This window comes from Dermochelys coriacea, chromosome 4 (genome assembly GCF_009764565.3).
Source record: "Dermochelys coriacea isolate rDerCor1 chromosome 4, rDerCor1.pri.v4, whole genome shotgun sequence".
In the NCBI taxonomy this organism is placed as follows: domain Eukaryota; kingdom Metazoa; phylum Chordata; order Testudines; family Dermochelyidae; genus Dermochelys; species Dermochelys coriacea.
Window position 1 is genome coordinate 34,166,747 of NC_050071.1, and position 26,861 is coordinate 34,193,607.

At 42.9% G+C, this 26,861-nt stretch overlaps 2 protein-coding genes across 2 annotated transcripts in view; both read right to left on the bottom strand.

Moving 5' to 3' along the window:
- Positions 1–6,214, bottom strand: part of CASP6 (caspase 6) — a 22,024-nt gene extending 15,810 nt beyond the window's left edge. Inside the window, exon 1 of the mRNA XM_038399530.2 lies at positions 6,047–6,214. Coding sequence (XP_038255458.1) covers positions 6,047–6,086 — 40 coding nt within the window. The 5' untranslated portion in view covers positions 6,087–6,214. The remainder of the gene's footprint in view (positions 1–6,046) is intronic.
- A 4,789-nt stretch (positions 6,215–11,003) lies between these two features.
- On the bottom strand, positions 11,004–22,714 carry PLA2G12A (phospholipase A2 group XIIA). The gene is given in 5 exon segments (XM_038398693.2): positions 11,004–12,170; positions 17,575–17,667; positions 17,670–17,739; positions 19,756–19,832; positions 22,045–22,714. Coding segments are annotated over 5 exon segments (549 nt in total). The 5' UTR covers positions 22,235–22,714; the 3' UTR covers positions 11,004–12,051.
- Positions 22,715–26,861: the final 4,147 nt, after the last annotated feature.

The following is a 26,861-nucleotide window of genomic DNA, read 5'->3' on the forward strand; positions in this document are numbered from 1 at the left end:
ATCTGGGAACCTAAATTTCTGTTGGCTCCTTTGAAAATCCCATACTAAAAGTTTCTTTTTTACAATATCTAAAATTTGCGCCAAATGAAGTGACAATATACCTTTAAAAACTCACTGATACTCAAATCTGTGTATTCCTTATTGGTTAACTCTAAGTGAATCCTTGGGCACTAAAAACTCATCAATGATTGCAGTCACACTGTAATGTTGCATTTACTGAGGCCTAGATTGTTTTCTCCTATGGGAATTGCTGGTGCTACCAAGTTGCTTGAAGTCCTAGTCACACCTAAGACCTGGTGGCATTCTCAAACGATCTTCTAAAGGGAACCAAGCCAGTAGATATTCTCAGAGAATGCCTCCCAGTTAGGGCTCTGCACAAAAGACAGCCAGGGACAAGCAGTGATGGGGTGCTATCCCATGTCCCGGTGGTTAGGGCACTCATCTGGGATGTGGGAAGATCTTGTTTGCAAATCAAGCAGGGAATTTAAAGCAGCAACTCAGGCCTCCTATATCACCAGGCCACAGAAACAGAGTGACTCAGAGCCTAGTGCTTAGGCCATCACCTGGGAAGTGGGAGAATCAGGTTCAAGGCCCTGCTCCAAAAATATTTAAGGTGTAACCACTCCAAAGGAAAGACTGGGAGAGGAACACCCACCCCACAAATACCCAGGTGGCAAGATACTTACCTGGGATGTGCAGACCTCGATTCAAATATCTGTGCCACATCAGACAGAGGATGGATTTGAACTTGGGTTTCCCACATCCCAGCTAAGTTCCCTAACCAGGGTCTACTGAGTAGATTAACAAGCATGTCCTTGTGAATGTATTTTGTGCAGGGCCTGAACCAGTATGCATGCTCTGAGACCATCAACTGGATCAGTCCCCCACAGGAAAGATGGGGGTAAGGGGGAATGGTTAGTTTGAGAATCTCACTGGGGCTTAAGAATGAGGTGGGGTGGCATCAAGCCTCAAGCAGCTTTGCACATGTCTATTGCTGGAAACTTAGGCATTTCGGGGACTTTAGACAGCACCTGCACAGTGGTTTGGAGAACATTGGTGGTGCCTAAATATTGGATTTAGACCCCTAAGTCATTGTGAATCTAACCCTCTGACTTGCCTAAGGTCTGTGGCAGAATAGGGAATTAAACCCAGCTCCCTCAAATCACAGGTTAGCACCCTACAACTAGACCATCTGTCTTCATACCTGAAACTGAATCAATGATAGTACTCAGTCCTTGCGCAAATCAGACCCCAAGAGAACACAGTTAGTGACCACCTGTAAAAATATTAATTCTCTTCTACTGACCAAGTACATGGTCATTGGAAGAGCTAGAATAAAACTTGTGATCTCCTAGTGCCCAACCCAATGCACCTTTCCCTAGGACAAAATATTGCTACAAAGTTCTGTGTAGCTCCATGAATGACATTTCTTGCCAGTGAGAAATAGTAACTTATTTCCTGTTATGGGTGCCCAGTAGCAGTGGGTAGGGCATTATAGGAGTCTGTCCTCTTGCACCTCACAGAATCAGGATGTTGTGAGATGCAGGAGTGACTGGGAAACTTGGAGAAGCTAGTGATAACCAGCGGCAGACAGGGGGAAGAAAACCCAGGGGGTTTTGAGGGTGAGGAGTGGAAGAGGCAGGAAAACCTGAGGCAGTTTCCTTCATTTTGTATCAGCTTCCCATTATCCTACCTTCTGCCTCTGACACACTTCATTCCTTTCCACTCACACACAAAAGGAAACTTCATAATAATCTTACAACTGCAGAATATCAGTACTTAAAATAATCATTATTAGATATTATGTGGATAGTCAAAATGTTTGAAAATAGAACGTAACCTAGGAACTCTATACACTATAGCCTCAATCCTGCAAGGAGCTCAGCAAAGATGCACCTCTGTGGAGCTTCTTGCAGGGAAGAGGCTAAGTAGGAACATGTACCTAATGAAAGTAGTTTCAGTTAGTGAAGAAAAACAGATGATAGGCTTGAAGGGAACAACCTGGGATGCTATAGTTAATGATTCTTAACATGTAGGTGGTGACTGCTCAAGGGTATGAGTTGAATGCCAGAGGTTGTCTCCTGCATCACAAGCTAACTGTATTCATTTGAAGCAGATTCACTTACAACATGGCCCTCCTCTAACACCAGGAATGCCTTTTCCCTCTTTCCTATGGGCATGGGCACAGGCATAAATCAATGTGTCAGGAGCTGACTGAGGAGATATCTGAGACATTAGCAATTATCTTTGAAAAGTCATGGAAGACGGGAGACATTCTAGAAGACTAGAAAAGGACAAATATAGTGCCCATCTATAAAAAGGGAAATAAGGGCAGCCCAGGGAATTACAGACCAGTCCGCTTAATTTCTGTACCCGGAAAGATAATGGAGCAAATAATTAAGCAGTCAATTTGCAAACACCTAGAAGATAATAAGGTAATAAATAACAGTCAGCATGGATTTGTCAACAACAAATCGTGTCAAACCAACCTGATAGCTTTCTTTGACAGAGTAACAAGCCTTGTGGATGGGGGGGAAGCAGTAGATGTGGTATATCTTGACTTTAGTAAGGCTTTTGATACTGTCTCGCATGACCTTTTCATAAACAAACTAAGGAAATACAACATAGTTGGAGCTACTATAAGGTGGATGCATAACTGGTTGGAAAGTCATTCCCAGAGCGTAATCGGTGGTTCACAGTCATGCTGGAAGGGCACAATGCATGGGGTCCCGCAGGATTGGTTCTGCGTCTGGATCTGTTCAATATCTTCATCAATGATTTAGATAAAGGCATTGAGAGTACACTTATAAAGTTTGCGGATGATACCAAGCTGGGAGGGATTGCAAGTGCATTGGAGGATAGGATTAAAATTCAAAATGATCTGGACAAACTGGAGAAATGGTCTGAAGTAAATAGGATGAAATTCAATAAAAATAAATGCAAAGTACTCCACTTAGGAAGAAAATCAGTTGCACACATACAAAATGGGAAATGACTGCCTAGGAAGGAGTACTGCAGAAAGGGATCTGGGGGTCATAGTGGATCACAAGCTAAATATGAGTCAACAGTGTAATGCTGTTGCAAAAAAAAGCAAACATCAGTCTGGGATGTATTAACAGGAGTATCGTAAGCAAGACATGAGAAGTAATTCTTCCGCTCTACTCCATGCTGATTAGGCCTCAACTGGAGTATTGTGTCCAGTTCTGGGTGCCACATTTCAGGAAAGATGTGGACAAATTGGAGAAAGTCCAGAGAAGAGCAACAAAAATTATTAAAGGTCTACAAACATGACCTACGAGGGAAGGTTGAAAAAATTGGGTTTGTTTAGTCTGGAGAAGAGAAGACTGAGAGAGGACATGATAACAGTTTTCAAGTACATAAAAGGTTGTTACAAGGAGGAAGGAGAAAAATTGTTCTTAACCTCTGAGGATAGGACAAGAAGCAATGGGCTTAAATTGCAGCAAGGGTGGTTTAGGTTAGACATTAGGGAAAACGTCCTAACTGGAATAAATTGCTGAGGGAGGTTGTAGAATCTCCATCACTGGGGATTTTTAAGAGAAGGTTGGACAAATACCTGTCAGGATGGGCTAGATAATACTTAGTCCTGCCTTGACTGCCCGGGACTGGACTAGATGACCTCTCAAGGTCCCTTCCAGTTCTATGATTCTATGAAATATTTGTAGCCTTATGGCAGGGTTTGGTTGCTAGAGCACACAGCCAGCTGTGTATCTGCAGTAAGCGTACCTGCAATGGCAATAAGCAGGTTGCGTGGGTAGAGGGCAATGTATCAGACAGCATGGGTACAAATTTCAAAGTGCTAGCTACACTCTCTTTAATCTCATTCTGAATCAGCTGCAGTGCTAATGGTGCCCTTTAAACTATGCTAGGGTATGCCACAGGGTGCACGGAGGACTAAGCAACCACACCCCAATCCACCCAAACTTTGTTTTAACAGGAGGGGTGCTCCTAAAATACATACAATGTTAAATAAAAAAGTTGCAAACTAAGGGCTTGTCCACATGGGAAAGTTATTCTGGAATAAGCTAAGGTGTGAATTAAAACAGATATCGTTATACTGGTATCATTCCCCAAGTGAACACTCTTAGGGTATATCTACACTATGGACCTTACAGCAGCACAGCTGTACCACTACAGCCGTGCCACTGTAAGGTCTCTCGTGTAGCCGCTCTTTGCTGGCAGGTGAGAGCTCTCCTGTGGGCATAATTAAACCACTCCCAACAAGCGACATTAACTATGTTGGCAGGGGAGTCTCTCCTGCCAACAGCGCCGTCCACATCAGCACTTTTGCCAGTGAAACTTATGTCGGTTGGGGGGGTGTTTTTTTACACCCCTGAACAACAAAAGTTTTACCAGTAAAAGTGGTAGTGTAAACAAAACTTCTCTGGTATAAGAGTGTCTTTTTCCAGTTTAGTCTTTTTTCCGCTTCTTGAGCTAAGATCGTATGTTGCTCCAGAAGGTGGTTAAGCTAAACTGGAAAAGACACTCTTACACTGAAATAAGTTTGTTCACATGGGGTTATACAGCTGTAACAATGGCATAACTGGTAAATATTTTGAAGTTTGAAGGGGTTTTGTTTGGTTGGGGGGCGGAGGTGGTTTGCAAACAATCTTTTGTGCAGTCTACTACTAACACCAGTTCTGAAAAGATGGTTGGGGAAGAGGTCTGGGAGCACAGTCATTGCAGAGTTCTATTCCTTTTTAATTGATTTTTGGTTAATACTTATGCATGTGTTAAGCAGTGTTTTACATGCACAGGGTACAATAGGAAGTGCTATAATTTTTTTTTTTTAAAACAACACTGTTCTTTAGAAGAGAAATAAAATAACTTTTAAAAGCACTGTTAAATCACCTTTCTAAATAACTACAGGTGTCATACTTTGTAAACCTGCTTTCATTTATTGTAAGAACATACAAGTTCGACTGAGAGTGAACGACTGCCCATCCCACTAATTTAACGTGCAATGTATGCGTGGGAAGAATTTACCTCTGGCTCCTTCGATCAATATCAATAAGTAGTGGATTGCTGGCATTTTATGCATCCTGTTTGAAACCCTGCCAACCAAAGGTGGCAGCTGTTTATGAATCACTGGTTTGCCTGGCACTGCAAAAAGAGGTGCAGTGTAACCAGTGTTTAATTCGTGCCCGGGCTTGCCAGGGCTAAGCCCCAGCACCTGGCAGTTCATAGCCCCAGCGCCTCTCCCTTGCCACATCAGATATGAAAGTAAAATAAAAAAAAAAAAACCTGCTTGAGCCCGGGGCACCTCTTTCATGACAGATGAAGCACAGAGCGTAGCAAAGAACAGCAGATCCCTGCCCTGAGGGGCTGCCCCCCGCAGCCACAATAACCCACAGCCGGGCAGCGGCCGCCTTGGGGACCCTGGGCAGAAGCTTTGCATAACGACAGGTTCCAGAGTAGCAGCCGTGTGAGTCTGTATCCGCAAGAAGAAAAGGGGGACTTGTGGCACCTTAGAGACTACAATTTATCTGAGCAGAAGCTTTCGTGAGCTACATCCGATGAAGTGAGCTGTGGCTCAGTAAAGCTTATGCTCCAACAAATGTGTCAGTCTCTAAGGTGCCACAAGTCCTGCTTTTCTTTTTGGGCAGAAGCGGTTTGTGTTGCTGGCGAGGCAGGAGCCCCAGGCTGAGAGCAGGAGACAAAGGGCGGGGCGGGGCGGGCTCCCTCCGCTCTCGCCTTTCACTTTCCCTTCTCCGGGGCAAGGAGACGTGGCCGGTGGTCGCCCGCCCCTCCCCCCCCCGGCCAGACACCCCCCAGCTCTGCAGAGAGCCCGGCACAGAGGCAGTAAAGGGAGCCCCCTCCCCATGGGGGAACTAGGGGGTTTAGGTTCCTTTTCCCCTGCCCGGGCGGGCGGCAGACCCTCCCCCAGAGACAGCGTCTCAGCCGCCCCCGCAGAGCCCGGGGGAACAGCGCAGGCCTGGCCCTCCCGCGGTCCCCGCACGCTCGCCTCTGGGTGCCCCGCAGGGCTCGGAGCCCGCGCGCCGGGCTGGCCTGCCCTGCCCTGCCCTACCGGAGTTGCCGTCGCTGGGGCGCTGCTTGGAGCTCGCCATGGCCCCAAAGAAAGGCTCCAAGGCCGGCCCCCTCCCGGCAGAAGCTTTTAACGGACGCCGCAGCCTTGCCCGGCTCGTCGTCCTCCTCCTCCGCCGCCGCTCCCCGCCCCCGGCCCGCCTCCCTCCTTCAGTGGCCGCCGCCCCTTCCCGCGCCAGGCAGCCCGGCAGGCGGATGGGATCCCAGGGGGCCGCGCCCCGGCCGGGCTCTCCGCGGGGGTGTGCGGCCCAGTGGGCTGCCCTCCTCCAGCTGGGTGGGGAGGAAACCACCAATCATCCCGCCAGGTCCTCCCTGCAGTCACTGGCCTTTTGCTTTTATATCATGGGCCAGACCCAAACCCCAGCAGCACTGGGGGGATTTCAGGGGGCAGGAGCCCGCTGGAAATTTCACACCTGGGCCCTATATTTTTAATTAGTGTACTGCGGATCAGCCCTCTGCCCCCACGCTGGCCCGAGTATCCCTAGATTCTGGATCAACTTCCCCTTACGCTACTTGTTGACTGTCCCTCTCCTGCCAGTATTTAGCCTTAGATGGAGTTTGCCACCAGCTTTGGGCTGCATTCCCAGGCAACCCGACTCCAAGACCCAGTCCCAGCAGGCTGGGGGGCTGCTACCGGCCTCACACCGTCCATGGGCACCTCTTAAGTTCAAGAGGGCATGAAACCATTCAGAGGTGCTCGTGGACGGTATGAGGCTGGTAGCGGCTCCTGGCGTGCCAGGACCAGGTCTCCTTAGAGTCAGGTTGCCTGGGAATGAAGCCCAAAGCTGGTGGTAAACTCCATCTAAGCCTAAAGTCTGGCCCTTGCCTAGGAAGCATTACACTTAGGGGGTCTCAAACCTATGGCTTGGCATGCAAAAGTGAGTCAATGGCAGCTTGGTTATTAGAACTGCGTAGGGACAATTGTGTGCCTCGCTGCTGCACAGTTTTAAAAATTAGGTCCTGAATGAGCCACCCAATAGTGTTAGTGCAACAGCTGCCTTACTTAAAATCTGCACCTTAGGTCACTTGGAGGAAATCCCAGTGTAATGTGCACACCTAAGTATTTTGTCTTTTAAAATATCTTTTATTTTTCTTTTAAAAATATGGAACTTGCTGTTCTGACCAAGTTATTCCCCTGGTGAACCCTTTCACTGGATTCCTGTTTCTTACAGCATCAAATTCAAGTTTCTTGTCTTTACTGTCAAGGCCCAATATATTCTCACTCCCTATCTACTGTGCCTCTTTGCTCTCATTTTCTGTTATTCCCCATTTTATTCTCTTCTTCTTGGTCTCTTCTTATTGCTCCTGCCTTACTCTATCCGCTGTGCTTGTCCTGGTTTCCCATTTCAGACAATTGTCAGCTTCCTCATTCCTCCTTATGACTCACATCTTTCAGGAATAAAGAAAAGGAGTACTTGTGGCACCTTAGAGAATCTTTCCTATCCTGTTCTAACCTGCAATAATCTCTCCACAATGTCTTTTTTTTTTTAACCTTAATTCCTGTCTTATGTCTGGTCTTTTTTTCTTTATTTTCACTTACATTGTAAATATTTTAGGGCAGGAAACATGTCTCAATCTCAAGATTGTTGTGTAACTGTTTGACACTATAATAATTACTATTAATCTATACACCTATTAATTTTGTAAAGAAAAGCTCCATGTGAGATCAGTAGCATATATTTATCACAAGTGCTGTGGCTATAGTTTTTTACTCCCTACACTTGTATCATAACATGTTTGCCAAATCCCAAAGTACATATGTGCATATAAAAATGGGTAGAACTAGGGCCTGAGGGTTGGAAAACAAGAGAGATTAAAAACTATAAAATTAGGGAAATAGAAGAGGATTCCATAAAGAATAAAGAGCCGATTAAAGTTCTTCCCTTCACTCTTAAATAGTCCAGTTACACTAACCAAAATGACTGCATTTAGAATAAATGGATCTAATAGCTAATACTTCACCAACCCCCACCCCCACCAAAAAGCCCATCTCTTTTGTTTTTGCACATTAAATTCTAATGGTAACTCAATAGTAATTTCAGTGATGTGATTAAAACTTCACACTTGAAGGATTAGGAGGAGCTACGTTGTCAGGAGTGAAATTAATCCAACAGTGTAACCACATAGTTAGCTAGTGAGTGAGTTATCTTACTCTTCAGTTACATTGTAGACCCATAAATCTTGACAGATTGTGCAACTGAAGCCCTGCTTAAGTTTCAGGAATCAGCTGCAGGCAAGTTCTTGCTCTGTTCTGGTGTCTTTTAAGAGTGATACCTCTAATATTTAACAGAAACGTTTCAGAAGGCAGTGGGTAGCTGAACAAAACTGCCTATATTAAAAGAAAACATTCTTTTGAGTTTGTCATGGGATGTGCATATGGCGTTGGACTGGTATCAATTACACTCTCCTATACTAACATAACATGGCTAAAAATAGCAGTGTAGACACAGCCACATGGCTATACTAGCACAGTGGGGACCCTGGGTATGTACTTGTGTTGCTAGCCTGCACTAACCCCCCTGTCCCCACATCTCTGCTGCTACTTTTAGCAGTGAGCGTGGTATGTCTTTGAGAACAGTGAATCTGAAAGTTCTGTTCAAGGGAACGGGCTGAGAGCTCCAGAGGGATACTCAGAGAAAGGGAAACAATAGTATGCTGAAACCTACAACTCCCCAAAGCAGCCTTTTGTCCACCAAGGTTTAAAGTAGTTTTAACAGCCATATTCATAGTTTTGAGATGCCTCAGGAAACTGGAGTTTGGCTTCATGTAAAATGAAAAACTGTATCCTACCAGAATCACTGAATGAAATACGCATGAGCTTAAAATAGGTTTAAAATATTTCATATTATATAAACTAAGATGATATTGTACTTTTTTTGGATTTTGCTTTTCTTACTGTGTTTAATAGGCAGCATGTTTAAAACAAACAAAAGGAAGTACTTCTTCACATAACACAGTCATCCTGTGGAACTTGTTGCCCTGTGATGTTGTGAAGGCAAAAGTATAACTGAGTTCAAAAAGGAATTAGATAAATTCATGAAGGACAGGTCCATCAATGGCTATTCATCAAGATGGCCAGAGATGGAGCCTATGCTATGGGTGTCACCAAACCTCTAACTGCAAAAAGCTGAGATTGGACAACAGGGAAAAGCTTTGTTTGATCTAGGCAAGTATGTGTTGTGGAACAGTTTGCCCTGGTGTGGTTTGTGGTTATTTTGGTGTTCGTCTGTTTTTGTAGTCTTACTGCAAGTGTCTCAGAACTACAATTACATCTAGCAGATTAATATACCACTTGCTGCTTTTCTGAGCTCCCAGAGGGGAGAAGGGGCTTTCTTTTGTTCAAAGCATTCCAACCCAATCTACAGAAAATGGTTTTCTGTGGATTGTGGAACATGTTCTAGTTAGTGTTGGTACAGAATTTGGACTAGATCCTTGGCTCTTAGGACATCTTGTGGGTCTGTTTAAATAAACGTTGCAGCAGACTACACTGCTTAGGAGAGCACATTAATGAGTTAAATTCCATTAGGGAACAAGAGGGATTTTACAACTATGTTAAGTGATTAGATGTTGATCTAACTGATGCAGGCACAAATAGGTAACCTTTGTGTGCACAAGGGGTTATTGTATAATGTATTTGTACCTATTTTCCTTTTGTGGTGTTGATGGATACGTGTCTGAGCAAGAATTCTGACATCCAACAGCTTTCTGCCATCTGGAAACCTCATGAGAAATGCAAACACTCTATAACGTGGAAGAAATTAAACGCTTCCTTTGTACTGCAAGTGAGACCATTTATGCCATTGCAACACTCACCTACAACACTGCTGAATAATACAACACGTATCTCTCCTTTTAATACGTAGCTGACCGTTTCCTTGTGCACACTGCAGCAAGTTTTTTTTACACTGCAAGTTCTCTACAAGCTTGAGGAGAACAAGACACAGCTTGTTGCAGCAGCAGAAAGTTCTCTCATTCACGTGTGTAGTGTAAAAACTCTCTTACTTACCCCAGTGAGATTTACAACTCAAGGGAGTGTTTGTTGTTTTTAGATTTGTTCAGTCAAAATTTTAGATGTGGCAGCTTACATCAATTTTGATCACTACTTTGGCCATAATAATTTTAGAACAGCAGACAGGAAATCAAGACTAGCCCCGAGTACGATAGTCCAAAAACACAATTAACTTTTCCCAAAACACTTCTATCTGCCTGCTGTTGTTCAGTTTTAAAGGAATAAATACTTTGTGCACCTATAGGTGGCTACACTGGAAAAACTAAGGCAGAGAATCCTAGCAAACTAAACATTTCCACAATTCAGTTTTATAAAGCATATACAAAACAGAGGATTAATGTCATGATCGTTTAGCTTTTGCTGCAACACTCCAGACCTACTGCTGTATACACAGGAACTTAGGTCAGCTTAACTATGCCGCTCAAGGGATTTTTCACACCCCGACCAATGTAGTTAAATTGACCTAACTTTGTAGTTTAGACCAGGCCCTAATATGGGAACACAACTTCCCTGAATGACCATTAACTATGTTGACACAAGCACTCTATTGGTGTCCCTGCGTCTCTTTGCTGACATAGCTATGTTGGTTCTGGCATGTGTGTGGGGGTGATAGTTCCCACCCCCTCCTGATTGCCATAACTATCAGACCAAGCTTTGTAGTGTAGATCTGGCCTTAGAGATAAACAATCAAAATCCATGGTCTCTTGCTGAAATTTGCACTTTAAAAAAAGAGTTAGTACAGAAAAAGAAGATAAAAAAACACTGGACATAAAACTGAATAACTTTAGCTGACCCAAGTTAAAAGTCACATAGGGAAAAATGCACGGAGGGAAACTTAGGAATTGTATATTTGTTAGCTGCACATCGCAATATATTCATAGATGTTTTGGATACTCTGACTCTTGCACAAGTAGCAGAAATACCAAGACACTTTAAAAAATCATTTTTCTTTATAATTTTTTACAAAACCCCAAAGAATAAAGTAAAAGGAAGATAAGCGAATACAGTAACACAGTCTACATTATAAGAGTTAAATATAAATCATTCTCTTTAGACAATTAAGATCCATCCTTGCTATACATATAAAGACACCTTTGTTAAATAGAATGCCTCTGCTGGGTGGTACATTTAATAAAAATAAATTTGATTTGAAAAATATAAACATCTATTAAAATATTTCTCTAAGAAATAATTTGTAAGAACAACAGCAATGCTTCCCTAAGTTGTCACATCAGAAGTATCACCTCATATTTTGCTAAGTTCTAAACTGTTCAATTTTGCAATTCAAGCCTTAAAAGTGCCAGTGTTTCCGATCTGACTAGTGCTTCAGAAGTGAGTTTGATATATAAAACAGATAGAAAGATGCAGTTTTTAGTTCTAGGTTTGGCCTAGCCTTCAACATACTGTATATGAGAACATAGTAACATAGTTGAAGCAGAGAAACAGAAGTCATTTCATCACAGTGATATTTCACCAAAAGCACAGAAGTGCAAGACATTTAAGATTACATACTGAATCCACAAAATATTTCAAACACAGAAAGTCTTCCTTTCCTGTTGAGCTATACTAGAAACATTAAAGGTTAGTAAACCCAAAACTTGACCTACTTTAAAAAAAAAGTCTGAAAAGTCTATCCGGTTCCCATGCTCCTTTCATTCCCCACCACCACCAATTTTTAAATGCTTTAAAGCAAAAGACACCAGTAGTTTTTGCAGTAGCATTCTCTGAGCAACCCTACCTCAAGCCCATGGGCATATGTTGAAGGAAACTACTTCCAGTTTCAAGCTCCAAGCGTATGTCAGAAGGTAGGAGGGCTAAGCAGTTTTTTAAAATAGGAAAATACTTTAGTGTATGTTTGAACCATTTTTTGTTATGCTTTGTGAAAATGAAATTAAACAGCTTTGTAACAAAACACTGGCTCTCCGTACACACTGTCTTTTTCTTAGTTCTAGCTCATAAGCTTTCATCAGTGTCTTCTTTTATAGGTCTGTCTTGTCCTCATATTGGCACATACATGCAGCTCTCTGGCTATCCAGGTATGGTTTACATCCTAAATGTATAACTGCATCAAACAACAACTGAACAGTTGATTCACAGGCTGCAAGATACAAGAGGAGATGAAATCAGTATAAGATCATTTTAGAAGTACTTTTTAATGGAATATTGTAATAACTAAAATTACTCTTTTTTCTTAAAGATTGTTTTCAACTTGCCAAAGCACAATGATGAACATAGGCTGATGAATGAATGTATGTATGATCATTTTCAACTCTAATTTCCACAACGTGTCTAATCTTTTTCATATTTCAACTTCTGACAAAATTAACATTTATAGAGTAGATGCATTTTTTGTGGAATATGCAATACAAATGTAATTGTAGTAATACAGCTTAGTGTTGCCCTTATCTATGTGAAAAAGCATCGAGTGTTATGCCTCTGGCTTTAATGGCAGATCTCTCACTAGTTCTGACAAATACTTCACTGCAGTCAAACTACTTTGAGGGCCTCCTCCTTCAAACATATTGCTCCTAATCAGACTAGTCATGGTAACAAGCAATATGGCCCTGATTTAGCACAGCACTTAACAATCTGGAGCTCTCAGATACTGCACATTTGCCGTACTGGATCCACGATCACAAAGTAGTATAGCATGCACTCCCACAGAAGTCAGATCAAAACATAGTATTGTTCTTTAAAGGTAATTCCACCCTCTACTGCTGTTGCACAAAGCATTACTTTCCTCCCCTACATAGGCCTGGTCTACACTGGGGTGTGGAGCTATGTCGGTCTAAGTTACGCAACTTCAGCTACGAATATAGCATAGCTGAAGTCAATGTACTTAGAGCTACTTACCGCGGTGTCTTCACTGCGGTAGGTCAACTGCTGACGCTCCCCCGTCCACTCCGCCTATGCTTCTCGCTCCGGTGGAGTACCAGAGTTGACGGGAGAGCGCTCAGCGGTCCATTTATCACGTCTTCACTAGGTGCAATAAATCGACCCCCGCTGCTCCAGAGGTAAGTGTAGACATGCCCTTAAATTAAGGCCCGATCCTCCTCCTATTGAAGTCCCTGCCAGAACTTCTGCTGCCTTCAATGGGAGTAAGATTGGTAACTAAGAGAATACTAAAAATAGCACCAATTCTAACATATAACATAATGCAAAATGTAAGAAGCTATTCTCTTGCCACAAGAGTAACAGCTATGCCAGATTTTGGAATGTGCGTTACTGGCAAATAAATTCATTAGGAGTCTATAACCAATACCTCAATTATTTGGAAAGAGAACATGAGTCTCTTTGGATTTTTCAGTAACTGGAGCCCACCCTGTTAAGAGGAAAATTCAAACTTTAAAGGAACATTTATGCAGCAAGATTAATGTTCACTACCTAAGAGGTAACTGTACTTTATTTGTAAAAGGAAACAGTTCGGCATTTGCCTGCAATTTATTCTGTCACATACAGCAGCAGGTTAAATCACATCCAATGCAACAAAAAATATTTATATTGCTGCAGCACTGCAAATAACCTGATTATAGTAATTTTTATGAAGTTGTACTGCTGGTTTTCATGAGCATTAAAAGGGATCATGAAGTAAAAAGATACAAGGTTCAATATTTAGCCAGTTCTTTTCAGTCTCTCACTTTTGACTTCAGTTTAACAAAGATACAGGTCAGGGTAGTATTTTAGGGGATCTTGGTGTAGGAGATGAAGAATATTAGTTTTAGTTCTTTGAAGAGAATTTTTTCTTTCCTCTACCTTTTTTATTAGCTCTACATAAGTAGAGGCCAGAAAATACATCTCACATATCTCTTCTCTTAAAAAAATATGGAGGGAAAGTGAAATAAAATTAGTTTATTACTATTCCCAGTTTCAGATTCAATTAGTTTAGGCCAGTGGTTCCCAAACTTGTTCCGCCGCTTGTGTGGGGAAAGCCCCTGGCGCGCTGGGCCGGTTTATCTGCCGCGTCCGCAGGTTTGGCCGATCGTGGCTCCCAGTGGCCGCGGTTCGCTGCTCCAGGCCAATGGGAGCTGCTGGGAGCGGCGCGGGCTGAGGGACATACTAGCTGTTGCTTCCAGCAGCTCCCATTGGCCTGGAGCAGCAAACCGCAGCCACTGGGAGCCACGATCGGCCAAACCTGCAGACGCGGCAGGTAAACAAACTGGCCCAGCCCGCCAGGGGCTTTCCCCGCACAAGCGGCGGAACAAGTTTGGGAACCACTGGTTTAGACAATCCATGCAAATTTACTGGCTGCTGTGACACTGCACAAACAAGTGAAAACATGAAACTTTGAGTAGAGATCTGTTGGGACAAGGAGAAGGGAGGCAAGCCAAGCCCCTGTTCCTACGAGTGAGTTCTTGAAAGTGTGTGTTTGTTTGCTGGTTTGTTTTCAGTTCGCAGAGTCTAATAGGTGGCAGTGTGTTGCGAGAGAAGCAGAGCTTTTGATCACACCTAAACCTTGACTGGGGGCAGAGCTTCCCTAATCAGCATGCCTATAAAGGCAGCCAGCCAGCCCAACAGCAAACGGATGAGAACAGGGGAGGGTGATGCCCCCCAACAGGTGCTTAGGAGAGAAGGCTACAACCGCTACACAGGCAGCAGTGGTAGTGACCTGAAGAATAGAATAGAAAATGAAAATGACTGGATGTGAAAGATGTGGTTTGTGTAATTCTGGAGATGGTATCTGAAAGGTGCTTCATTTGTATGAAATGCCACCTGACAGCTCTGATGGAAGAGATGGTCTGATGTTTGGAGATGCAACTAGAATCTATGGTTGAGTTATGAAAGAGATTTGAGCAGATGATGAAGGGAAGGAGAGAAGAGGCTGATGAGAAACATCAAGATTTTCAGATGCATATTGGATCAGAGAACTGTGAGGGCAGACTGCTGGATGATGAAAGTGCTCAGTAGAAGCATATGACTACAAGGCAGAGGAAAAGACTGCCTAGTGCAGGAGAAACAGAACTTAGGAACAGATTTGTGGAGTTAGAAAATGAAGGGGAGAGGCAGGCAGTAACAGGTACATTAGATCTACTGCATTTTAAATCAAAGTTGCAGAAACTATCTGGAACCTGTAACCCATCGAAGGGGAAAAAATTCACAGAGAAGGGTTGCAGGCCAAACTGGATGTACAAGTATCTCGAACAAGGTATTAAAAGAAAGCAGAAAGCTTTCCTTGCTGATCCATCCCTTCTTCTGTTTCTTGAAGGTCAAAAAGCACCGGGGGAAAAGGGAAAACTGCCAAAAGCCAAGCAGAACTGAACCTTGCAAAGGAAATTAAAACCAATAGCAATAGGTTAGACAAAATGAAAATAAAGAAAGAAGACATGGGACTGCTAAGCACTGAGAATGGGGTAGAGATCAGACAATCTAGGTATGGCCCTACACTTAAAGGAATGTTTTGCCTTAGTTTTTAATGAGGAATCTGGGAACAGTGGTAGGGTGGCTAATGGGAAGGAAGATGTGGAACTGGAAATACCCACATCTGAGGTGGAAGCCAAACTCCAACATTTTAATGGGACCAAATCAGGGGAAGGGTGAATAATGTCCATTCATGAATGTTAAAGGAATGGACACATGAAATTGCAAATCCAATAGCATGGAATTTTAACGAATATAAAAAATTAAGAGAGTCAGACCCTATGACTGGAGAACTACAAATATAATACCTATATTTAAGGAAAAGTGTGTGCATGGGGGGAATAATCCAGGAAACCATAGGCAAGGTCATAAAATAAATTCTTTCATAGATACTAAGGTCAGAAGGGATCATTCTGATCATCTAGTCCGACCTCCTGCACAGCGCAGGCCACAGAATCTCACCCACCCACTCCTACGAAAAATCTCACCTATGTCTGAGCTATTGAAGTCTGAAAGAGAGAGTAGTTAAGCACATAGAAGTAAACTTGATTTTTTTTTTTTGAGAATAAAAAAGTGATTTTTCTAGACAAAGGAAATGCAGTAAATTTCAGTAAAGCATCTGATATAGTTCCACATGGGAAATTATTAGTTAAATTGAAAAAGATGGGGATTAATATAAGAATATTAATAAGAATCAAAAGATGGGTAAGGAACTGATTAAAGGGGAGGCTACAATTGGTCATACTGCAAGAAGGTTACTACTGGAGTTCCTCATAAATTGGTCTTGGGACCAATCTTATTTAACATTTTTATTAATGATTTTGGCACAAAAAATGGGCGTGGGCAGATGAAGTTTGCAGATGACCCAAAGTTGGGAGACACGGCCAATATGGAGGAAAACCAGAACATCATACAAGAAGATTTGGATATCTTTGAAAACAAGAGTAACAGAAATGGGATGAAATTTAATAGTGCCAAGTGCAAGGCCATGCATGCAGGGACTAACAGCAAGAATTCTTGTTATAAGCTGAGGACCTATCAGTTGGAAGTGACAGAGGCAGAGAAAGCCCTAGGTGCATTAGTCGATCACAGGGTGACAATGTATGTGTCCAGAGGCTAATACAGTCCTAGATGCATCAGGTGAGGTATTTCCAGTAGACACAGGGAAGTGTTATCACCATTATACATTGTTTACAAGACTGAACTTGATAAATTCATAGAGGGGGCGATATGATCAGATTGTCTACAATGGCTTATGGCCCACCCACAACTGCTATTAGCAAATATCTCCAACGACCAGAGATTGGACACTAGATGGGGAGGGCCCTGAGTTACTACAGAGAATTTTTCCAAGTATGTGTGTGTCTGGCTCTTGCCACGCTGTCGTGGTCTAGCTCCATTATACTCAGACTTCCGTGGTTCAGGAGCCAAATTAGCAATCAACATTATCCAAAAGAGCCACAATAGTGTGAATTCATTGTTTCATTTACTAGATATATACATATAATAGTCCCTTCTGGCCTTAAAGTAATATTTGGTCAGTCATTTTGCTTTGAGAATTTTTTATATATCTATATCAGTTAGACCAGTGATACTCAGACTGAATTTATATAAAAAAAAATTCTCAGAGCAAAATGACTGACCAAATATTACTCATCACTCAATTGTAGTTGATAAACAAAGTAAAGCATCCTGATGGTTAATAATTAAATCAGTGTTTTAATATCATGTGCTGCAAAGCCGCAGGGGACACTGCTGCTTCAGTCTGAGTATCACTTGTCTAACTGATAGCTATATTTGGGATTGGGAAGGAATTTTCCCAGCAGTTCAGATTGGCAGAGATCCTAGGGGTTTTTTGCCTTCCTCTGCAGCATGGGGCAGCAAGATGTCTTGCTGGTTTGAATTAGAGAAAATGGCAGATTCTTTGTAACTTGAAGTCTTTAAATCAAGACTTGAGTAACTCAGCCCCAGGTTATGGGCCTAGTGCAGGAGTGGGTGGATGAGGATCTGTGACCTGCAGTTGTAGGATGTCAGACTAGATGATCATGATAGTCCCTTCTGGGCTTAAAGTCTATGAGTCTGAGTCTTTATACAACTTCAGTAAAAGATCAACTCAGTGTAACTTGCATGCTATTTTTCTGCCTTACCCTGTACACTCTCTGATATTCCTAGTGTTTTCTGTACTTCTCTGCAGATCTTGGAGAGACAATACTGAAACTGTTCATCACAATCATTTTTCTATTCCCACAGGTATCATAGCATCTGTCATGTTGATTACAGCACTTTGTCATTGAAGGGATACCAATGTCAAACTGAAAAGGAAAAAAAAATCAAGGTTAGTATTCCAGCCAACAGGATAATTTTATTCCATCGGGATTGGTAAAAATTGCCTGCCTTCTATGCACACTGTTGAATCAATCTGGTTGATGAAGTTATTTAAAAAAAACAAAACCAAAAAAACATATTATCCGCTACTGCAAATACCAAGCAAAGTGTTACTGGCAAGGACAGTGAGAGAGGACCTGAATCCAGGATTCTCCCATCACTGGGCAGATTCTCCCATCATTAGGCCAACCCAATGTTATTGGTTTTAAATCAGAAAATATTCTATTTCATCCACTACAGGTCTTAGATCTTTTGCTGGGGGGAGGGAGGTGGATATCTTGTTGAATGCTCAGTCATTTAATATCATTCCTGTAATATTCTAGAGTACTGAAGAAAAATGTTTATATAAGCAAACATCCAGTTACTAGTCTATTACTAGGGCCCTATCAAATTCACAGCAATGAAAAACACGTCACAGAGCATGAAATCTGGTCTCCCCCCAGAAATCTGGTCTTTTGTGTACTTTTACCCCATACTATGCAGATGTCACCAGAGTGTCTCAAACTGGGGGTCCCGACCCAAAAGAGGATTAAAGGGGGTTGCAAGATTATTTTAGGGGGTTTGAGGTATTGTCACCCTTACTTCTGCACTGCCTTCAGAGCTGGGTGGCTAGAGAGAGGCAGCTGCTGGCCAGGTGCCCAGCTCTGAAGACACCAACCTGCCAGCAGCAGCACAGAAGTAAGGGTGGCAATATCATACCATGCCATCCTTACTCCTGCACAGTTGCTGGTGCTACCTTCAGAGCTGGGCTCCCAGCCAGCAGATGCTGCTCTCACTGCCCAGCTCTGAAGGCAGCGCCACCACCAACAGCAGCACAGAAGTAAGGGTGGTAATACCATGACCCTGCTACAATAAGCCTGTGATTTCCCCCACCACACACACAGCCCCCTTTTGGGTCAGGACCCCTACAATTACAACACTGTGAAATTTCAGATTTAAACATCTGAAATCATGAAACTTGCCTTTAAAAAAAAAATCCTATGACTATGAAATTGACCAATAGACTGTGAATTTGGTAGGGCCCTATCTATTACTAGTAGTGACTAATTTTTTCTCCCATGTAATATTGCAGAAATTCAGCCACAAACTAAGAAAAACATGACTATTTCGTTTAGGAAATCTAATCACACAATATACAACCATAAATATCTTCCCCATGTAGGTACTTATAGATCATGATGAAGTCACCTCTTAGCTTTCTCTGGATAAGCTAAATAGATTGAGCTTCTTAACTATCTCAGGTTTCAGAGTAGCAGCCGTGTTAGTCTGTATTCGCAAAAAGAAAAGGAGTACTTGTGGCACCTTAGAGACTAACAAATTTATTTGAGCATAAGCTTTCGTGAGCTACAGCTCACTTCATCGGATGTAGCTCACGAAAGCTTATGCTCAAATAAACTGTAGTCTCTAAGGTGCCACAAGTACTCCTTTTCTTTTTAACTATCTCACTGTCTCACTATAGAGCAAACTGTCCACACTTTGTATCATTCTTGTAGCTCTTTTCAGAACTTTTTCCAATTTTTCAGCACCAGGGCAGGAAGCTGAAGGTAGACCAATTCAGACTAGAAAATAGGTGCACATTTTTAAGTGAGAATAATTTAGCAAATAGTGCAGCTTATATACATATATGATAGATTCTCCATCACTTGAAGTCTTTAAATCGAGACTGGATATTTTTCTAAAAGATCTGCTACAACTCAAATAAAAGTTATGGGCTTCCTACAGAAATTAATGGGTGAGATTCTTTGGCCTCTTTTAGTCTGACCACTTGCATAATGATCATAATGGTCCCTTCTGGCCTTATAAATATGATGCACATTTCTATGTTTAGAATGGAAGTGTAAAACTAGCACACTTCTTTTTGAAGTAGATTGCTCACAACCCATTTTTAAATATGAAAGTCCAAGTAAATATGAAAAAATAAAATGCATGAAGGAACGATTTACATGAACTCCAAATAGCGGGGATCCGCATCCATTTGGCGGTGAAAGCTTATACCCATAACGTGGAAGAGGCTTCGACCCTGTAAAAAAGGAATTTTAAAAGCATTGAGTACAGATCTTTTGCTTCAAGCTACTGCACAGACCCCCTATTTTACTGCTTAAAATAATATAGGCCAAAGTTTTTAAAACTATATGCTTAACACTAGGCATTTAAATCCATATTTAGGCACCTGAATATTCAAAGCTCCAAGTCAGGGGAAGCTACAGGTATTAAGTACTTCTTAATATTTTATTTATTTTATTTGGTTTGATTTTAGGTATCCAAATTTAAAACATCTAGCCTACAAAGAATATACTAGGTAAGGCAGAAGTGTACTATATGCAGGGAGAACTAAAAAGCAGAAAAACAAGTTTAGTAAACTTACCAAGACTTCTGCATACTTTTCTTATCTATAATCCAAGACACTGCTCTGAATTTTCAGTTTAGACATCAGAACTACTAACTGGAGTGAACATGATACAGAAGTATTGTTACTTATTCCTGTATAACCACAGCATTAATTGATTCTATTTGAGCAGGGCTTCCTTGATATTTTAGAAAGCATGCAAAGGGGAAACACCATGAAATTACTGTCATACCTACACTAGAATAAGGAGAAATATGGAATTTTTAAAGAATAAGCTAAACTGCTTTTGGCATCTGAGACCAAACTGAAGGAAGCATTCTACGGAAGGGAGTGTATGGGAGAGGGTATGTGTAGAGGTGGGAGGTTAGAAAGCAATGCATGATGTCACTGATACTCCTAAAGCAGCAAGAGGCATCACAGAAAAACTGCACCTACATACAAATAGCTAGAATGCACTTGGTGTAAGGAAGAAATTTCAGATGGGACTTTATACTATCCCAATTGAAAAAGGCTTATTCCAGTGAATCTTCCATTTTCATATGTCTTGAGGTTATAAACACTTGTGACTTTTTTAAAAAAGTCCCTGACTGAAGTATCTTACATATGCTAAATAGATTTTAACAATGAAAAATAAGAGGGGCAGAGGAAAGTAAAATCCTCACACATTACACCTAATTAAATGTGCAGTGTCCTAGCTGGAGGAAAGGAATCCATCTTGACCCTTCCAGGCAAAAAATTTATGCCCAATGACATAAAATTAAATTAGTTTGTTTTACCGGTGCAAATAGCATGTGTTAACTTAAGTAATAGGTATTAAGCCAAAGCTCAAGTTTCACTGAAATCATGTTACAAGTTTTTCATTAAATTTCTGGCAACTGTGTGTTTGTTAAATTGAGTAACTTATCTACAGTAACCTAAATAGGTCCGCTTTTTACTACTGAATTTGGACTAACAATTCTGATGGAAGTTTCAGGGAACATTATTTTTCATACAAAGTCTGAAAAACAATATATCCTAGTATAGCGAATAACCATTCTACGCTTAACTGTTTATTCCCTTAAGTGCCCAGTAATAAAGACCCTTGAAATGATGAAAGTACTAAATTACACCTGTGGCAACTAACTACAGTGAGAAGAGAGTGGTCACTTAGAAGAGTGCTGCAAAATAGTTTTATTATTACTAAGCTAGAGCAAGTTAGGGTTGCTAAAGACAAAAACATTAGACACTGTCATGAAAGTTAACAAAAAAATCACTGACAACAAAAAATCCTGTGTCAGACTTATGAGTACAATGTAGACACTATACATTATCTCCAAGATAAGGAAACTAAACCCTGTAATGCAGAAGACTGGTGCGAAGACAGGGCTGTACCTAACCCTATTTTTAACATACAATTTTTTAAAAGTTCCAGACAAGATATTAATGATGTCAGGCTGCCACAGATATGTTATCAAAATAACTGTAGAAACTGACAGTTTTTGTTCTTTTCTGGGTTTGATGGTGGCAGAGAGAAAAATCTTTGTACGACGGTACATTGGGGCAAGAGAAATTCCTAAACCAAAAGCCTCAGGTGACCTCATGGTTCAGAATGCATTAATCCTAACCAGATGTTCAACATTTTACCTGGAAACTGATCTGTTGCCCTTAGAAATGGACCCAAGCCAGGGCAGGAGGGCATCTGGAACTGAACTCCCCCAGAGTTCAGCCAGAGTTTTTAGAGCCAGATCTAGTTTTCGTTGCCATCATTTAGTGAGTTTTTGGAAAGGGATCCGCTGCGAAGTTTGGCTCCAACTCTCTGCAAAAATCCAGGCCCACCTCTGCTGGGAGCTCAGCGCCTCCCTCCCCCGAGCCGGGTGTTTGGTAGGAGGTTAGGACTTGTTATTACCATCGCTGCATTTATACAGACACAGGCCGTCCTCTCCTCCCAGGAGGTCCAGAGCCGCGTTCAGGTACATGTCTATCCTGTGCACCCCGTTCCGGATGGTCTTGAGGGTCATCCTCCAGTCCGGGGTCTGGGGCTCCTGCTGGCACTGAGCCAGCAAGCCACAGGCCAGAAGCAGCAGGGCGCAGGCCATTAGCTGCGCAGAAGGTCCCGCGGCTCGGGCTCTGGGACCGCCGCCGCCGCCAGAGAGGCCGAGGCCGGGGACGGGGACGGGGGGGGGGGCTCGCTATGCCCCCGCGGCCGGCTGCATGCCGCGCGCACCTGGGGGACGACCCGCGCGCCTCACCTGCCCGCAGCCCGGGCCTCCCGCGCTTGCCCCGGCCGCGGAACTTCCACCATCCCGTGCAACTTCGCCACCGCTCCGCCGGGCCGGGCCCCGCCTCCGCCAGCCTGGCCGGGCGCGGGGCGGGGCGGGGCTCTCCCTGCCGGGAAGGGAGGCGGGCGCTGGGGCAGGGGAGCCGGAGTGCGGAGCGCGGCTCTCCTTAGGCGCGTGCCCCGGCTCCCGCGCTCCACAGCCTGCCAGCCCCTGCAGGGGACGCGCGGGCTCCTCTGCCCCGGGCTGCGCGCGGCGGGCTCGCCTCCTCCTGCCTGAACTGCGTGTTGCCGCTGCTTGCCCTGGGCACTGGCGCAGCAAGCCCTGGGTACTGCGGCAGGACTTTGCCCTTCGCTGTCGGCTCTTCCATTTCAAGCTTTCCAACGTTATAGAGCTATAAAGCCCAATTTCACGGATGCTAATGAATTCAGCACAAACTCTTTTAAATAATAATGAAGCACGTAGCCCCTTATCTGCAGATCTCAAAGCACCTTCACATATTGTGAGTTGGGTCAGACGACGCGTGGTGATGGGTTAGGCCTGGATCCTGAAATACATGGCTTAACGACAGTTAACAGAGCCATTAACTTCAGTTTTCAGAGTAGCAGCCGTGTTGGTCTGTATTCGCAAAAAGAAAGCTTTTGCATCCCATGAAGTGAGCTGTAGCTCCGGAAAGCTTATGCTCTAATAATGTGTTAGTCTCTAAGGTGCCACAAGTCCTCCTTTTCTATTAACTTCAGTGGGACTACTGGTCGTAAAGTGAAAAGGAGGACTTGTGGCACCTTAGAGACTAACCAATTTATTTGAGCATAAGCTTTCGGGAGCTACAGCTCACTTCATCGGATGCATCACGAAAGCTTATGCTCAAGTAATTGGTTAGTCTCTTAGGTGCCACAAGTCCCTCCTTTTCTTTTTGCAAATACAGAGTAACACAGCTGCCGCTCTGAACCTGGTCGCAAGTGTTCAACACGTTTAAGCCTGTGCGGGGGTTGGGATCTATTACGAAGAACGTGCATCACGCTTTCAGCTCCTAGATAATTTGTTTGTAACTTGCTCTGCAGTTTTGAGATCTTTGTGAGGGGTTCTCCCATTGTATAAAATAATCTTTGGGTTAACTAAAGCCAAGCTAAGCTAAATTCTGAAATATTGCCTCTTCAAATATATTCTGCTATAGAAAACAACTTGTGGTTCAAAATAAGTTAACAAGCAGCTTAGGTCACGTCAATCTATGGTGCTTAGTAGGTTAGCAAAGACCATTTGTTAGAGCTGGCTGAATTTACAATCTTTTTTAAATGGTTTGATTGGGATGGGGGAGGAAATGACAGTCACGTGTTTTGCAGGAAAATGGTCCAGTTTCCAACCAGCTATATCACTTATACATTGAGTGCAGTGGGAGAAAGAATAAGCCCTGAGACCTGACAAATCAGTAAACCTTAGTATTTCATCAGTTGGGACTCCTCTGAGCAACACTATTTCCAAAACCAGAGGTACTATGTTTTGGGCAAATCATATTTGCCTTATTCACTTGAAGTCAATGGGATTGCTTGTGCGCATATGCCTAGCAAGATTTGGCCTTTTATATCTTAAGTATACTGATTCAGAACATAGTGAATGAATGGATATATATTTAATTTCTGCAATACAATCCAGTATTTTATTTCATGGCATTGTTAAATGTGATTGGAGAGTAATCTTGCAACAATTACTCATGCGAGTGATCCTATTCCAGTGATAGAATCACTTGTGTGAGAAAGAGCTGTAGGACTGGGCCATAATGAAAAGGCAGAATGATGGTAAAACTATTAAACAAGAAGAACCCACTTCTATTTTGCTGAGGAGAACATGTAGGCCCAGGTAAATTCACCTACAAAACACATTTTGGAGTTTCTGGAAATTCAGTTTGTAAACAAATAAAAATCCTAAGTACTACTCAGATGAGCTCAACTAAGATAATGTGGGAGTTTTTTCATTCTGGCGAAGAGGCCTTCATTTTTGGATGTACCAACCCCCTCAAAATATAGTGCTTTTGAAATTTCAGGACAGAATTAACAATTAATCAGAGCAGAAACTTGGTTAATGACACTGCTGTCCTGCTCCCAGGTAAGGTCAAGAAGCACAGCAGGAAGATCTATCCAGGCAAGAGGCCCATGCACCAGGCATTTTATTGTTTCATTTCTCTACCCAAGGATATAAATGATTACTTTCAAGTAAGTACCAACAGAAACACAGGAGCAAGTGACTGGCACTGGGTAAAACAAGTTGAAAGGGTGGGGGGGAGGAGCACTTATCCCACCTGTCAAAGAGGAAGGAAGTACCCTCCTTGACCTTATTTGGGGGGGACGGGGAGGGATAGCTCAGTGGTTTGAGCATTGGCCTGCTAAACCCAGAGTTGTGAGTTCAATCCTTGATGGGGCCATTAAGGGATCCAGGGCAAAAATTGGGGATTGGTCCTGCTTTGAGCAGGGGGTTGGACTAGATGACCTCCTGAGATCCCTTCCAACCCTGATAGTCTAAGACTCTCCCTGTGTTCAGTGCACTAAGGCCCCCATTCAGGAAAGCACTTCAGCCTGGATCCACAAATGTCCCACTTTTAAGAACCACTGTGATCCACAAAACTCCTGCTCAGCTGATGCCTAACCCTGTAAGTTCCTGAATTCACTCGTCGCTTACATTTTCCCTGTACAAATTTCCTAGACACCAAGGTTGTACCCCATCACACTTATGCTGTTGCCTCAATGCTGATGCCTATTGTCCCGTCCTCCTCTCCATCCCAAGCTGGTCCTCAAACCAGGTGGAGACAGGCTTACCCTGCTTACCTCACCTGCTGGGCTGGCCTGATAGGTGTTTTCAGAGGGTGCCGAGCGCTACACAAAACAGTGGTGGGGAAAGAGCCATCTCCCCAGTCTTTGGCCCAATGGTTAGGTTACTCATCTCAGAGGTAGAAGATCCTGGTTTCATTCCCCTCATGTCCTGATGAGATGGGATTTAAACAGGGCTCCCCCACCTCTCCGGTGAGTGCTCTAACCCTTGAACTATGGGATATTCTGAGGTGGAAAGATTTTCTCAATCTTTCTTGTTTAAACCATTCTTTAATTGAATAATTAAATAATTGGAGCAGAGACAGAATGGCTTTGTAGCTCAGGGGTGAGGGCACTGGAGAGGTGGGACTCCCCGTTCAAATCCTTTCTCTTCATGAGGTAGAGGGGAGAATTGAACAGAGGTACTCTCACATCCCCGGTGAGTGCTCTAACCAGTAAGACTAAAGGTTATATGGGGTCCTGCTAGACATTTTGTGTGGGGTAGGCAGGTGCCTAAGCCATTCTGTCAAGAAACAACTGAGGTACTTAAGTCACCTGACTCTAGGAGAGGTGTTCCTGGTTGTGGATCATAAGCAGAGATGGTGGGGGTGAGGGGGCCCTCCCCCCAAGACCAGATTTAGGCCACCAAACTCCTTGTGAAGAGCAGGGTTTAGGATACATATCTCTTGTTGGCATCTCCGATTGGCAGCTTCCTGCATGGTGTGTTGACTTTTGTGGAGCCCATTCTCAGGTGTTTACCTTTCCCCATGTATTGTATAGGGAGTGCTTAACTCAGGCTTTGTGATTTTTCAAGGCTCTTAAAAGTTAGATGTTGTAACCCTCATCGCTGAAATGCCTATGTCTCTTTTTGGATCTGGGCCTTCACATATAGGATTTAACCACATGCACCTGTTTAAATGCTTTGCTGAACAGAGATGCTTTCCTGAATTGGGAGCCAATTAGGAAGAATATAGGAAGCTGTACGCTCGTTACTTTGACAATGTCCTTATGTGATGGAATGCACCCCTGTATTCACACCCTAAACAGTGTTGTAGTAATCTTGTACAAAGTATGCCTTTTGAGGCCATCATTTGAAAATTCACAACTTGCTGATCAGTAATACCATAGTAAAATGCATGTAGCAACATTATGTGCAAAGTTATGAACATAAGCTGAATCATGACTGAGTATGGGGAGAGACTAAACCAGTTTTCTTAAAGACAAAGGGAAAACTAATGACCCCATCGAAGTATCAACAAAGTGGCCATCCTTTAGCAAGAAAGGGGGTAAGGACAAAGATCTGCATCTTAACAAAGGTCTCCTTCATCCACCAGACAACCTGTCTCTTGGTTCTCAGTGGAAATTGTTTTTCAAGGAGGGACTGAACTGTAAAAAGGACAGGCAAAAATTTCAAGAGGTGCCCTCCCCTCCCTGTCTATCTCACTGTCCACACCTGAGAAGACAAAGTAAACAGCCATTGGACTTTAAGGGAGGGGTCCTGACTGAAAGTTTGGACAGTAATACTGTTGGAAGCATGCGGTGAGAAACTTTCCTTGGAGCTAGGACACTAAACATTTTTACCTTTATTTTCTTGTAACATTTCTGACTTGGATGCCTCATTGCTTGTACTCACTTAAAATTTGTCTCTT